The sequence below is a fragment of the Bubalus bubalis genome, chromosome 14 (genome assembly GCF_019923935.1).
Source record: "Bubalus bubalis isolate 160015118507 breed Murrah chromosome 14, NDDB_SH_1, whole genome shotgun sequence".
In the NCBI taxonomy this organism is placed as follows: Eukaryota; Metazoa; Chordata; class Mammalia; order Artiodactyla; family Bovidae; genus Bubalus; species Bubalus bubalis.
The window spans coordinates 37,081,247-37,096,004 of NC_059170.1; the positions used below are offsets into that span (position 1 = coordinate 37,081,247).

At 48.6% G+C, this 14,758-nt stretch overlaps 1 protein-coding gene across 10 annotated transcripts in view; it reads right to left on the reverse strand.

The window, feature by feature from the left end:
• The window catches only part of DIP2C (disco interacting protein 2 homolog C), a 310,254-nt gene that overhangs the window by 63,246 nt on the left and 232,250 nt on the right, over positions 1-14,758 (reverse strand). For all 10 annotated transcript variants that reach the window (XM_044927925.1, XM_025264059.2, XM_025264062.2 and 7 more), the window contains 7 exons: positions 11,235-11,374; positions 10,591-10,727; positions 9,218-9,426; positions 8,062-8,176; positions 7,389-7,590; positions 4,772-4,881; positions 3,446-3,526 (listed from right to left, as the gene is read on the reverse strand). In XM_044927925.1, the coding sequence (XP_044783860.1) occupies positions 3,446-3,526; positions 4,772-4,881; positions 7,389-7,590; positions 8,062-8,176; positions 9,218-9,426; positions 10,591-10,727; positions 11,235-11,374 (994 nt within the window). The remainder of the gene's footprint in view (positions 1-3,445; positions 3,527-4,771; positions 4,882-7,388; positions 7,591-8,061; positions 8,177-9,217; positions 9,427-10,590; positions 10,728-11,234; positions 11,375-14,758) is intronic.

Consider the following 14,758-nt stretch of genomic DNA (forward strand, 5'->3'; position numbering starts at 1 on the left):
AACGCTCTGACACTGGTTCTGAGAACATCCATCTCCAGATGCTTCAAAATGATGAGATTTACTTGCATTCTGTCCTTCAGCAATCTTCGCCACTGCTTCAAAATACCCTTTCTCACCCACAGGGTTTACACCAGACCTGGGGCCCCTCGTGGCAAGCTGGTGCCAATACGCCCAACATAGCCTTCCCCCCAGGTCTCTGCTTGCAGGCTCAACATTGAGAGAGTATCACAGGACACAGGTTTTGGCCAGCCCCACACCATGCAACATCACTTGTCATGGGGCCCTTCACCTCAGGAGAAAAGCTAATTTTCAATCACGCATTTCATTTTCCAAAGCGCTCACTGTGACAAAAAACAAAACGCCATTTATCTTCAGGTCAATGATTAGCTGGCATCCTCATCAACATTCATGGAAAAAGGTGGGTTTTCAGTACAGAAACCCACCGCATAAGAAGGTTCTAGGAAAAGGTACATCACAGAAAATTAGGGCTGACTTTCCGTGAAAGAGGTCTTGGCTGGTATCATGACAAAACGGCAATGCAGGATGATCCACCACCCAGTTGCTACTCTGAAGACAACGATTTCAGTGTAGGTAACTGTAAACATGGCACCACTGCAAAGTTTTACATTAAATTAAATAATGACAAATAAAAACATACTCAGGAATGAAGAAAAAGCCAAAAATGATTTACATTTTAAAATGTAAAAAAAGGTAAAGGCGTTGGCTGGTGTTTTTCTTTAAAAAGTAACAGATGCTCTTTGTATGTAAGTTCCAAGAACATAAGTCCTTCCCCATTTGCAGTGAATCGAATCCTCACTTCTGCCTACAAGCCTAGCACAACAGCTCGGACACTATGGACTACGATGCTGTGGAGGAGGGCATACAAATAAGTGCTGTGGGCAGTAAACAGGTGGCACGACGCAGCTGGGACCTGCAACAACTGAGGGGCCGTCCGGAATGGAGGATGCCTGGAAGCGGCCTGAGGCCCCACATTGGAAGGACAATATTTAGGGATATTGAGCAAAACATATTATTAGAATGAATTTTAGCTGTTTCTTCTCACCTTTTCAAAATTTTGCTTTCAGAAAATATTAAACTGTGCATTTGGCTTGTGCTGATTTCTACTGGATGGTGCCGAGCTAGAAGGCTGGGTGAATGGAAATTCCATTGTGACCGCCATGGAGAAGATGCTCCTGACCTGCGGTTCAGACTGAACACCTGTGCTGAGTGCGCACAGGGCTCTGGGAGGACGGGGATGAGCGCAGACACCAACTCCCTGCTGACCCATCCAGCTCTGTGGATGTAGCTGCCGCCACATCAGAAGGCCTGGGAGACAGAAGGAAGGCAGGCCTCCTGTCTGAAGGAAGGCTACTACCGTGGGCCATGCTGTCCCCACGCTGACCTGAAGTAAGCTTACACATGGGCTTGACCTCCACAACTCACCCCTTCGAGAATATGACTCATTTCTGGTGAACACATTTCCCCAATGACCTCGTGTCTGGCCATAGCAAAGGACTGTGAACTCACGATCTGGGAATGGGGACACAGTTGACCTGTCCAGCACACTGCCAGCCCCCAAGTGACACGTAGCTGGACCAGCTGTTTCCTCCTGCTGACAGGACTACAGTCTACCAATACAACCAAATCATTTCTGAATCTTTGTGTCTGTGACAGCAATGAAACTTCCTCTCACCCAGAGCTCTGGAAGGGTCACCCTCAGGGAGCTCAGGGAAGAGGCTCCGAAGAGGAGTCCCTCCCGAAGCTGAGGCCAGGCTGGATAAGGCTCCAGCTCCAGTGGCCCCTCTGGAGGTGCTGCTGGGAACCACCAGACACCACAAGAGATGCTACAGAAAAAAAGGAGTCACCAACAGTCTCCAGGAGAAATGCCAGGGCAGAGGACAAAGAAAGTCAGAAGCAATGATTACAGAGTAACTGGGACACAACCAGGCACCAGTGCCAGAAAAGAAGTCTTATCTGTGTTTACAGGCTGAGGCAGAGCCAAGGGAGAAAGATGAACGCAGCAGGCAGGCTGGCTTCAGATCAGACACAAGGCTTCTGGTAACCGTATCCCTGGGCTCATGCCCCATGTGCACCGATGGGCCCTGAGCCAAGAGACTTAATCCTACGAAGAGGGTCCAAGTGTAGGCACCAAACGGCAGGGACAGCAAGCGTTCCTCACAGAAGCTGGGGAGCGGGAGGGCTTTCTAAGGCTCTTCCTGGGGTCGGTCTGAACAGACACAGTGAACAAGAACTGCTGAGGTCAGCTCAGCATGCAGGGCCAAGATGAGCGGAGTCACAGGAGGACCAGAGGTACTTCTACAAACTAAATCACTGCAAAACTGGTCTGCAGCTGGATGTCCAACTTAGAGATTTAGGGAGGGACTTACATTGTTGGCATTTCCTTTCACTGTCCTTAACTGATTGCTCTAAGTGACAAGAGGCACCTTTGTGCACAAAGATTGTGATATTTTGCATCTCTGAAGAGCTATAATGTCTTAAAAGTTGCAAGCATCCACACTAGTCAAGAGGACCTAACTAAATCTAGTTTTCAGGCTTTATTTCCAGAGTAAACAAAAACAGGTGTATTTTAAGACTTCTGCATTTACTGCTCATTGTTTGTACTATTTGCTTGTACATTTAAGGCCTTACTCTTAAGTACTATTATGGAGCACAATCTGATGACTTACTTTTCTAATGAGAAACGTAAATATGAACCTTAACTACAAAAATTATTTTCACTCCTAAGAATGAAAGCCTATAACTAAAACATGACTTTTTACCAAAAAAAAAAAAAAAAAAGGTAGTTAAATAATAAAAAGAAACATAAATACCTCTCAGATCCACAACTATTCTCTATTGTAGACATTCTCCACTCATTTAGGGGGAGATACTGCAAAAATATTGCTAAAATATATACATACACAAATATATGTGTATATATACACACATGCTATATATATGTGTGTGTATATATATAAGTACATAAATATATACATACATAAATGTATGTGTGTATATATACAACTGATGGCTCAGCAGGTAAACAATCTGCCTGCAATGCAGAAGACACAGGAGACATGGGTTCGATCCCTGAGTTGGGAAGATCCCCTGGAGGAGGAAATGGCAACTCACTCCAGTATTCTTGCCTGAACAATCCCATGGAGAGAGGAGCCTGGAGGGCTATAGTCCAAACGGTTGCAGAGTCAGACACAACCAAGCGACTAAGCACATGTACACACACACACACGCACACACGCACACACGCACACTCAAACCCTTATATTAAAAAGTGACCTTTCTTAGGTAAAAGGTCTCAATCAAAATAGCAACAAACAAACAAAAGGATTCAGGTAAGACGGAGAAAGGTTTGAGTGGAGAGTATGGAACAGCAGCATGAAATCATGGTGCACACAGGCAACACCAGGGTACACGGGTGGGGCCTCACCCTACAGTTGAGCAGCGTGTACAGCACGTGGTCAGGGGTGGTCTGCGCCCTCCACTGCAGGACCTCCGAGAGGAACAGGAACTGGAACAGAGCACAGCTGTTAGGTCCAGACCATCCTGGGCATTTGGGCTGGCCTCAGCATCTAACAGTAGGGTCTGTCAGTGCCTGAAGTCGGGAGAGGATAATCTCTGACAAATATAATCAACAGGATAATCAGGCATTTACAATGCTTTCCTGGCAGTGACTGGAATTCACTGTGCCTGATTCAGACCCAGCAGTTGGAGGGCTGGGGCCGTGCCACCACGAGGGAAGGCCTCTGAAATCTGCCCAAGGATGGGAAGATGCCATTCCCCTTATAGACAGAGTAGTCGACACAGAAACATCCCTTCTCCTGGGGCTTCCACAAGTTGTAACAATGATTTCTGGGGGCTGCAATGATAGACTCAGATCTACTCTGTTTCAAAAATGGGCTCTCTTAAATTTGCTGTGTTTACAGTGGTCAACTCTGAAGGCATGCAACAGCCCTGAGATCACACAGATCACATGTACTCACTAACATGTCTGCAGTAACAAGGACAGCCCTGTTTCATGACACCGACACAGCAATCGCCACATTTAATCCATTTTATGACAGAAATGCAGTGTGAGGTGTGGAACATGCTCATCAAGTACTTTCTTTGAACATGTTACTACATGTTACCAGACTGGCAACATCTTAAATGGCTGATTTTGTCATATTTCCTTGGAGCCCACACAAAGTGGGGCCACCTTTTGGTGAATCACCGGAGTTCTCCAGCTGAATGCTATAACGGGGACTTGCAGCTGTGTGGGACAAACCGTGTGTCTAGTGCTTATGTGGAGTGGGGCCCAAATATTCCTCCTACAACTCCCAATGCTGCTTTAAGAATGTCTGGCTTTTAAACCTGGGTTTTGAATTGACACTTCCTTGAACTGCAAAGATCCAAGGACTGAAACCTCACTATAAGGTGGCCATGAGGCAGTGTGAGTGTCCAGTCAGGGCTGGTGGGTAACCAGGAACAAGTGTGCAGGGAACACCAAGACAGGATAGGGACTGCAGATGCTGGTTTCAGGCCTGCTGGTCATGGGCTGCATCACCTACCCATTTCTGTGCCACGTGAGGGGTCCTAAAACACTGCACCCCAGCAAACACGCTTTCCTTACAAGATTACAGGAGGGTCTTGCAGGGAGACAGGAAGAAAGGCCATCATTGCGAACACTGGGCTGGCAGAGAGGGCAAGTGGGAGTCGGTAACACCTGTGACACAGCATCTGGGCAGGAGTGGAGAGGAACCGGGCAAGCTCTCACCTTCCGGGCCTGGTCATTGTCTTCTATCTGGCCCAAGTCTCTGCCACTGGCCTGTGCGATCCTCTTCCCAGACACCAGGTTCCCCACCATCACAGAGGCAGGGCCGATCTCTGCAAAGCAGCAACAGCACGCACATGAGGGAGACACATGAGGTAGGACACGAGCGAAGTTCCTGAAAATATGACTTCCCACTTCAGGAAGGAGCTTACTCTAATTTCCTTTCAAAGATGTGACTTTGAAAAACCTGATTAGAACAGGGTTTCAAGTAAGTCATTACCATGAAAACAAAGACAAACAGGAGCAAATCTCAAGTGAGGGGGCACAGAAATAAAGCTTTCAGCATCTCCCCTAAGCACCCTCCCAGGCCACTGCCTTTGTTCGCTGGTGAAGGGCATTCAGTATTTTGCTGGAAAAAACTAGCTTTTTGATGACAGAGAGCCACATAACCTTCATTATTTAACAAGAACAGATGAGAGACACCAGATACTATTAGAGCATCCTTCCTTAAAACTGCCAGTTACATGAAGCTGTGCCTTCCGCGTTGCTTCAGAGTGGTGTGGATGCCCTGGCACTACTCAGTGCCCCGAGAGGCAGGTGACCAGCCGGTTCTCAGAGCCCACTCATGGGGTCACACTTCCCTGTCCAGAGTTCCCAGTCATCCAGCGACATCTGAGTACTGCAGCCCTGCAGTGGTCATGCATTTACCAGCGATCCTTCATCTTAAGCATCTGTCTTGAACTCTGGCCACCAACTGTGTCCCAGCACCTGGGCCCACTGGAGGCCAGGACACCACGTCAAGGTGTCCAGGAATGAACAGGGTTAGAGGAGGGAGAGGGAGGCTCAGTGAGTGAAGCCTCCCTGGGGAGCCCAGAAACTCTTGTCCATTCAGTAAAAACATGCCAGGCTTTTTCCCCATCCATTTCTCATGCTCATGAAGGGCTGTGCCCTGTGTCTTTCTTGGCTGGCCACCCAAAGCCAGTGCCCACAGGATGTGAAGAAGTGGGTGCTTCACTGGGAAATAACTCTACCCTCCATACCATAAACAGGGGTCGAAACAACAAAACGGAGGCAAGAGGAAAAAAAGAGAGGAAGAACATTAATAAGGAATCTGAGAATACTAGAAAACTTTAGAGAAAGATTACTGGTAAATGCCAACCTAAGGTGCCCGAAAAGCAGTGAGAGCTAAGGCCTTGTGTGCTCTTTCAAGGAGGATATAAGCTCTAACATGGGAGTCCCAGCCCGGCCCCACAGGCTACTCTGCTGGCAGAGGGTGGTGGTCAGCCAGTGGGTGACCCGTTCCTCCTGCAGCACCGGTGTCCTCACCTGAATCTGGAGAGGCTGCTCACTCTCACTGCATCAAGCTCGCTTCTGGAGGTGGCCTGGTTCCTATGTCTACCGCCACTGCGCTATACCCAGGGCCTGTCAACTATCTCTAGCTGACTTGTTGTGATCTCTGCCCCGCCATGCTTCATCAGTGGAGCAAAGAGCATCAGGCCTGGGTCTGTCTCTCCAATACTCTGGCCCTACAGCCTTGGGTTAGTTCCTGAACCCCTCTGTGGCATGATCTCATTTCCTTATAAAATGGAGACAGGAACGCCCACTCCTTAAGACTCCAAGAGGATGAGTCAGGTTAATACCAGCAATGTGTGGAGGCGTGGGCAGCTTGTGCCAGGCCTGCTACTCGTCGTTCTAACACCCCTTGGGCTCGCCCAGCCGCCCCCCTGGTCTGTTTGCATGTCAAGCCTGGGGGCTGGGGGCTTTCCATCACTATACTAGCACCACATTCTTGCAATAAATTCCTCTTCATTGGTAACTGGGTGCCACCTTAAAGAGCATAATCGTTGCTAGATGGAGCAAGTCAGATGGCTTATAATTACATGTTCCCTGATAGCTTAGTTGGTAAAGAATCTGCCTGCAATGCAGGAGACCCCGGTTTGATTTCTGGGAAGGGAAGATCCGCTGGAGAAGAGATAGGCTACCCACTCCAGTATTCTTGGGCTTCCCTTGTGGCTCAGCTGGTAAAGAATCCGCCTGCAATCCAGGATACCTGGGTTCGACCCCTGGGTTGGGTAGATCCCTTGGAGAAGGGAAAGGCTATCCACTCCAGTATTCTGGCCTGGAGAATTCCACGGACTATACAGCCCATGGGGTTGCAAAGAGTCGGACACAACTGAGCAACTTTCACTTTCCCTAAACTGTAAAGCAGCAGACAAATGTTCAGCATCATGAGGACACCACAAATGAAGCTGCAGAACTCCTCACAGGCTCCAAGGGCTGTAAGTTATGGAACAGGTTTGCAGGCTTTATTCTAATGTCTATGGGAAGGAGCGGTGACCCTGAGAGGTGCTTTGCCAGAGTCCTCAAGGAGGTTTGACACCTGCCAGGGAGGCTGGGCTCGGGTAACTACCAGCACCTCTCCTTCCCCTGTGGCCCTCGCCCTGGGCCTGGACTCCACTACCTTCTTCCCACATGTGGCAGCAAGACAGTGTTCAGGAGGAGGCTGACCTGCCAGAGTGTATAACCAGAGACTGGAGAAGAGGAAGGCTGAGAACGGGGTCTGTGTGGCCCTGGCCCAGACCCAGGACCACCTCAGGCCCTCACAGCCCTTCAGACGTACCTGGTTGCTTCTGCCGAGGCTTAGGCAGGTTTGTAACGCACGTGTGGGGACACATGAGGACATTGCAGGGGTGAAGTGAGCCCTCCAGGAAGAGCTGCTTCGTTTCGGACAAATGGATGCCTCCGAGTGGGGTTTTGGGGAGGGTGTTTGCTGGAACCAAGGCCAGACAATAAACCCCAACTTGATGTATACTGTCGATTGCCTGGAAAGCCAAAAGAGAAAGAACCATGTGAAGCAGGTATAGTGAACAGACAAGGAGCAAATACTCAAGACTGTGCAGAGCACACCACGCAGAAGTACATGCAGCACTCGCGAAGCTCCCATCATGGAGACACTGAGGTCAGGAGGGCAGGTCGCCAACCCAAGCAGAACACACAGGTTACGGAGCACGTGTGGAACACCACACACACGACAGTGGACACTGGGAGGAAAAAAGCACGCTCTCAAGGTTGTAACAAGAACTCCTGCTGCGAACTCCACGAGCGAATGGGAGCAGCTCTGCACACCTCTGACCCCTAGGCCGGGTCTGTTTAGCTCCCCACCCCGCCCCAGGAGGCGAGCCCAGGTTCGGTAGCTGATGAGTCTGTGGTCAGAAGGAGGGATAAGCAGAGCACTCAATGGCACAGGAAAAATGACGTGAGCAGGGAGGGGGCTCAGGGCAGGCGCGAGCTACCTGCAGCACCCTGCTCATCCACTGGAAGCTGTCCTCTTCCGTGGAGTCTGGCCTCTGCTCAGCCACAATCACAATCCTTTCGTCGTGCAGGACAGTCACTGAAAACACGGCTATTCTGTGGATACAGATAGGACATGGTAGTGAGCACACGCTGGAGATGCTCACAGAGGATTGGCCCTGCCATGAAGGGCTTCACAGCTACTATGACCACAGAGCTCAGGGGTTCTCAGCACCAACTACACCCCGAGAAAGGAAAACTGCAGCTTCCAACTCCCAGGCGCTCACCCACAAAAGCACAGGGGAGAAGTCTGACAAAGCCAGGGGGCAGGTGGAGGACGACTGCCATACTTCTTGTGGAAGCAGCCTGCCGCAGCTTGGGCAATGGGCCTCAAGCCTCAGGACAAGCAGGAGTTGTGCAGGTATCAAAACTGCTGAAACTTACTGGGCCCTGCAGTTTGCATCTTGAGTTTGTACCTGCGAAGCAATATTCTCCCAATGAGCAGAACTTTGCCATTGGGGAGCTGATGGTTTTCTGCTAGCCCAGATTCTCTCAGGAGAAGCACAGACTGGCCCTCTGGGGGGTCCTCTGCACAAAGGTGGCTGGGCTACACCCAACCCAAAGCTCTGCGTCTTCCTGCTCCTGCCAGCTAAACTATGCAGGGCGAAACCCAGAGCAGCTGACTTCCTCCAAATCAGCAAAACCTTAGGAGCCATGGTCAGTGATCCAGCATTGGCTGTGTGCCAAGCAGGGGTCAGGGACACCACCCAGAAGGAACCCACGTGAGGCAGTTTCCAGGCAGTTTATGGCTCATTTGTTACCTTTGGGTGAATGAACTGCAGCAAGATAAATGCTTGGTTCTTTTGTGTAGTTTACTAATTAAAAATATGCTTTTCAAAAAATAAATAAATAAAAATATGCTTTCAAATGGACATTATTCTTTAACTTGGAGAATTTAGTGAAGATACATTTATTGGGCTCAGAAAATTTTCATAAAATTGGACATTAAGAACTGCACAGAATCTTAGAAGTCACAGAGTTCAGGGGCTTCAATGTACAGAGGAGGACACAGAGTCCCATTAGTTTAAGCAATTTTCTGCAGCTTTATATAAAAAGTGTAGCCTGTGGAGAACCATACCAACCACAGAGCACACCCACCTTCCCCTGTAGACGAACTTCATGGGTTCCACAGCCAGTGCTGTGGCCACGATGTCATCGGCGTTGTGTCTGCGCCCGCTGACCACCATAAGCCCGTCCATCTTGCCCACCACGAACACAAGCCCTCCAGGGCCAACGAAGCCAAGCAAGCCCGTCCTCACGAAGGGGTACTCACTGACCGGGGCCCCTGAGCTCGTCACCGGGAACACCTGGGGACAAGGAACTCTTGAGTGCCTGCTGGAGCCCAACATCCGCCCTCCTCCATGGAACCCACTGCTCCTGCTTCCCTCCGCTGGGTCTCTTCACCTGGCCCTGGCTGGAGAAGCCCAGGTCTGCACAGCTGCCATGAGTGCCAGGCTGCACACCCATCCCCCATCCCCATTCCCATTCTCACAACTCGTCCCCAGCCCACACGCAGGGCCCTCTGAAGAGGCCTGCCACAGTCTAACGAACATTAATTCATTCTTCTACTTATAAAACCACAGCATAAAAATGGTTAAGTGGAGAAGCAAGGTGCACTTTAAATAACATCTGTCAGTAGTAAAATGATTCCTGTTCATTAGACTGCTGTCTTCCTTACTGGAAACACACTCAAAAATACAGAGGGAGCAGCCCCACCATGAGTTCAAACTCGACCCCTAGTTTCCTCCCACCTAACACATAAGCCACACAGAAAAGAAGATAGGTTTTATTTAGACTGTGTCTGGCTCAGTTTCAAGGGCACTTAGAAACCTGAATCCTGACCCAACTGATCTGCCTGTACAAGCCACATCACATGTGTTCACATCCAAAGTTCTATTTATAGCCTTTAAAAAATTTATCCCCAATCAACTCATATTTACTAACATACAACTTAGTCAAAGTGTGCTCCTCCTAAGGTCAGCACACTTGGTGAAATGGTAAGAATTCTGAGAATGTTGGGTCTACCAGGCAGTGTGCACTTCTGTGTGCTAACTGCATGCCACACCATGTGCACAAAGCACGGACACACACTTGTGTGGTGGAGGCAGCTGTGCAGTGCGAATGCTTGGTCGAGGCGGACAGTCCCCGACGAGGCCGCTGCTCTCCGCCTCGGCAGGGCTGCGCGCTCCCCAGCCCCCACCCATCAGCTGCTGCTCTTTCTAGATAGGTGAGAATGGCAATGAGGAAAAAAGCTGCCTCTAGAGAAACTGTACTTGCTCTTTCTCAGCTCTGATTATGAGGTGAAAACAAGGCTGCTAAGCCAAATTTATTAAAAGCTATAAAAAATGGCAGGAGAAAGTACAACCGTTTTAATTACCATGAACATGTTCTATTGAGAAATCACCATCTCCTTTTACATCTATTCCACACACCTGGCAAAAGCTGTCTGATGGGGCTCACCTGCCACCTACCTCAAAGGTGTTCTTGGTCATACCCGAGAGGCCGTAGTAGGACATGCCCGTGGCCACCGCGCACACGCAGAGCTCCCCGACTTCGTCTGTCCTGCACAGCTGGGGAACCCCATCAGGCTTCACTGAACACATGATGGCTGAATGCAAAACAGCAAGCACACGTTACTTTAGAGAGGGAGTTGCAGGGAGCTGGAGAGGAGAAATGAATGGGTACAAAAAAGAACACAAAAAGAAGTAGCATCTGCAGCAAAACCACAAGTGAAAGAGAACAGGCCCTCACAGTCCCTGAAGCAAGCTGTGATTTTCTTGGTGCGGTAAAACAACATTTCATAGCTGTGCACTGCTGTAAGCTTAGGGTGTAAATGGGATTTACACACCATGCAGACATGAGGATGACACTGAGAAGAGACCACATGGCGTGTGTCGTCAGCCAGTGCACACGGCCTCCAGGACAGTCTGAGCCCTGAAACCAATGAACACGGCACACCTGCTCCAGTCTCTTGAGCCTGTCTGAACAGAAAGCCTCCCTGTCCCACGGGAAGCTCCATCTTTATCTCAGACTCCCCATCAAGGCGGGCCCTGCAGGAAAGGCTGGGGGGTGCTAGTTCTCCAGTCTGTGGCTCTGCACCCACACCCACCCTCACCTCCAGGCATCACGAGGCCGACGTCTTGCACGGTGAGTACAGACAGCTTTTCCTCTGAGTCCACTCGGATGACCCCATAGGTCAGCCCATGCATGGAGAGGACGCCACGGCCTGGGGGCTGGTTGCTGTCATCGGTGGGCCTATGAGGACAGGTTGCATCTGATTAGAAGCACGTCAGCTGTCTGAACACAGACACGTGTGTCCACATGCCACCTGCACACCAAGGCTTCTCCTTCGGGCCCTAAGGGCAGACACAGCTGTCACACACCCTGTGTTCTCTGCTCAGGAGACACTGAGGTCTGCTCCTAAAAACTGCTAGACTCCTGAGAAGCATGGAGATCCCACAGGGCTCCCTTGTCTCCCTGCCTTCCCCTTACATGTGTCCACTAGACACCAACCAACTCCTCCAACTTACTCTTTCTCCTTGCAAGGTTGGATCTCCTAGGTTTGAAAATGGCTCAGAAGGGAAACTCAAGTCTCCAGAAGGAGAATGACAGCAGTGAGCAGAAATGCCAGACTGTGAGTGTGGCCTCCAGGTCAGACGTATGCTGAGTATGCACACTCTCAGTTGTAAGAACTGGCAATTATGTGGATGAGAGAGCAGCTATCAAGTGCTCGGCAGCTAGGGAAGGTACAGCTTCACACATCCGGGGTCTGCTACCGCTGCCCCAGCTCACCCCCACTCGAGTCCTCATTGCTTCCACTCGGCATCTGGTAGGGCTCGCCCTCCATGCCCACCCACTTCCCTGGGGCCCAGGCCTCCTCCTTGCCTCCGGCAGGGTGCCTCATGGCCAGTCCTTCACTGTCCCCCAGGGTGGCTCATCACCCCACTAACAGCACCTCCATGGCCTCCTCCACAACAGGTACCTTCTAACCATCCACCCAGGCCTCTTCCATGAGGGCAGGGGCTTTCCTCTGGTCACTGCTGAACCCCCACCCTTGGAGTTGTGTCCAGTAAAAAATGTCTGCTACTAGATCAGTGAATAAACAAAACATTTACAAGATCATGGATTTTATCCCTGAAAACGAAAGATTCTTCAATGTGAGCAAAGTGAGAGAATATAATTTAGGTAAGCATCACGTTTGTTTCTCTAATTTCCCAAATATTTTTTCTGTAAGATTGCTGGAAAAAGCCAAACGATCTTTTTGGCCAACCCAATACAAACGCCTAAGGTGTTTTAGGACCTAAAATACAAACTATAGATAGCAGTCTGCCATATGGCTTTAAAGTATTTCATGAAGGTTTATAATGAAACTAAAAAACATAAATGGGGAAACAAAAGCTAAAATTTGCAATAACGGGTATTTGAATCAAGTTATTGGTATATTTTAAAAAGAAGCATATATATCAATTACATTTCAATCAAAAAAAAGTAAGAGTCTGAAAACCAAACTATTCCATCTGTAACAATCAAGAAGAGTAGCACTAAAGAATACAAAAGCAAAGTTGCCCAAATAATAAGACCCACACGAAACCACCTGGAAATGAGCCCAAACAGTGGAACTGATACTGCTCTGGCTGTATCTTTTCCAAAGGCCCTAATAAAATTGTAAAATGAAAGAGGAGCCTCGGAGAAACCCTAAGGGGGCCAGGACTCCCTCACCCTCATCCTCAGTCAAGACCCCATGTTTAGAGTCAGAATCGTTAGCCTGAGCACCTGCTGTGGGCTGAACTGTGTTCCCTTTAGAAGACATGTTCCTGTGCTAACCCCCTGTATCCAGAACGTGACTTTATTGGGTCTTTGCAGAATATAAGTAGTTAGTAAAGAGTTATAGGTCTACAAGCCAGGGTTGCTGACACCACCAGAAGCTGGAGAGATACCCAGAACAGATTCCCCTTAGAGCTCCAGACAGAGACAACCCTGCCGACAACTTAACCTCAGACACTAAGACCCCAGAGCTGTGAACTGTTATAAAAGCCCAAGCAAATGAACATTCTTAATAAAATTTATAGGTACGCCTGTTTTTATTTTAAAAATCCACATGAAAGCAAAACGCTGAACCAGCCAAGACATATCCCAAGTATGGGAAGAACTGGTATGTTATGACCAAAAAGCAGGGAGGGAGAAGTTCTTTCACGACCCAGCAGTGTATACAGTCTGTCTGAGTTACGAGATCCACTTAATCATGAACTGCATTTATTACAGGAATTTTTCAATTATGTCTGTAAAATGCTAGTTATGGGAAAACTGAGTTCACTCACCTAAATGTAAACCAACAGCACTAACTCTGCATTACTGTAATCTATGCCATATATTATATTTAACAGAGTCCCTGCAAATCAGACATTCTTGGCAGCTTTGCAAAATACATCCAAGAAGGCAGCACAGAAGCACCTTAACTCCCAGGCACAGTACTTGGCCTTGCTGCTCGCTTGCTCACACACCTGCCATCCTGGTTGTGTGTCCCCCCACCTTTCCGCAGGACCTGCTGTGTCATGGAGGGACTGCGAGCTGTGCTCAACTGGGTGTTTCATGTGCCAGATATTCCTGAGCCCTTTACACACCAACTTACTCATGACTGTGAACCTGCAGAGGCATTGCTACTATCCCATTTTACAAAATAGAAAACCAAGCCTCAGAAATATTAACTTAGTTGCCTGTGTGAGTGGAAGGGCTTGTGGAGATTCAGACCCACAGAGGAGCCCCTGCCCAACCATTTTGTCTCCTTTCCCAACACTTTCCCTGCCTCTGGCCTAGAAGACTAGGCAATTTTTAGTTCACTGTAAGTTTTTTCATGAAATTTTCAAACAGTGGTATGAGTACCATGAGCATACCCTTCGTATGGACACGGCAAGCTCTGCATGAGAACATACGGCAGAAGGCTAAGACTCTGCTCACCTCCAGCCCCACTCCCTCCTCTGGTAGCCGCTACTCACAGCAAGAGTGAAGTTTCAGCCTTTTTGGCCTTATTGCCTATAAAATATGCGCACATACAAATGTGTTTACACCAAAGAGAAGCAGAACCCCATGTGCACATTCTTCTGCAACTTGCTGTTCTCACCAAACACCTCAAAGAACTTCCCACATGGGTGTGTGCATGTTAACACACACAGGATGTGTCCTGGACACACCAATGAACTAACCTGCTTTAATTATTATATGGTGTTCAATAATATGAACACATTTTTCTTTCATTTAATTTGTATGCATTTGGAAATATTTCTGTAAGATACATACCTAGAAAGGGAATGGAGGGGTCAAAGAGCATATACATTTAAAATTTTAATAAAGCCTAAACACCTTCTCAAAATGGAGAAGGAAATGGCAACCCACTCCAATATTCTTGCCTGAAGAATTCCATGGACAGAGGAGCCTGGTGTGCTACAGTCCTTGGGGTTGAAAAGAGTCGGACACGACTTAAGTATGCACACACACACCTTCTCAAAAGACTGTGTCATTTTGTAATCCCACCAAGAGTGAATGAATATTACTGTTTTCACTCACAGTCCACTGAGTGGACTCAGAATGCTGTTCTAAGCATTTTATGTATGGTAACTAATGTCTTCTTCACACAAGCCCATG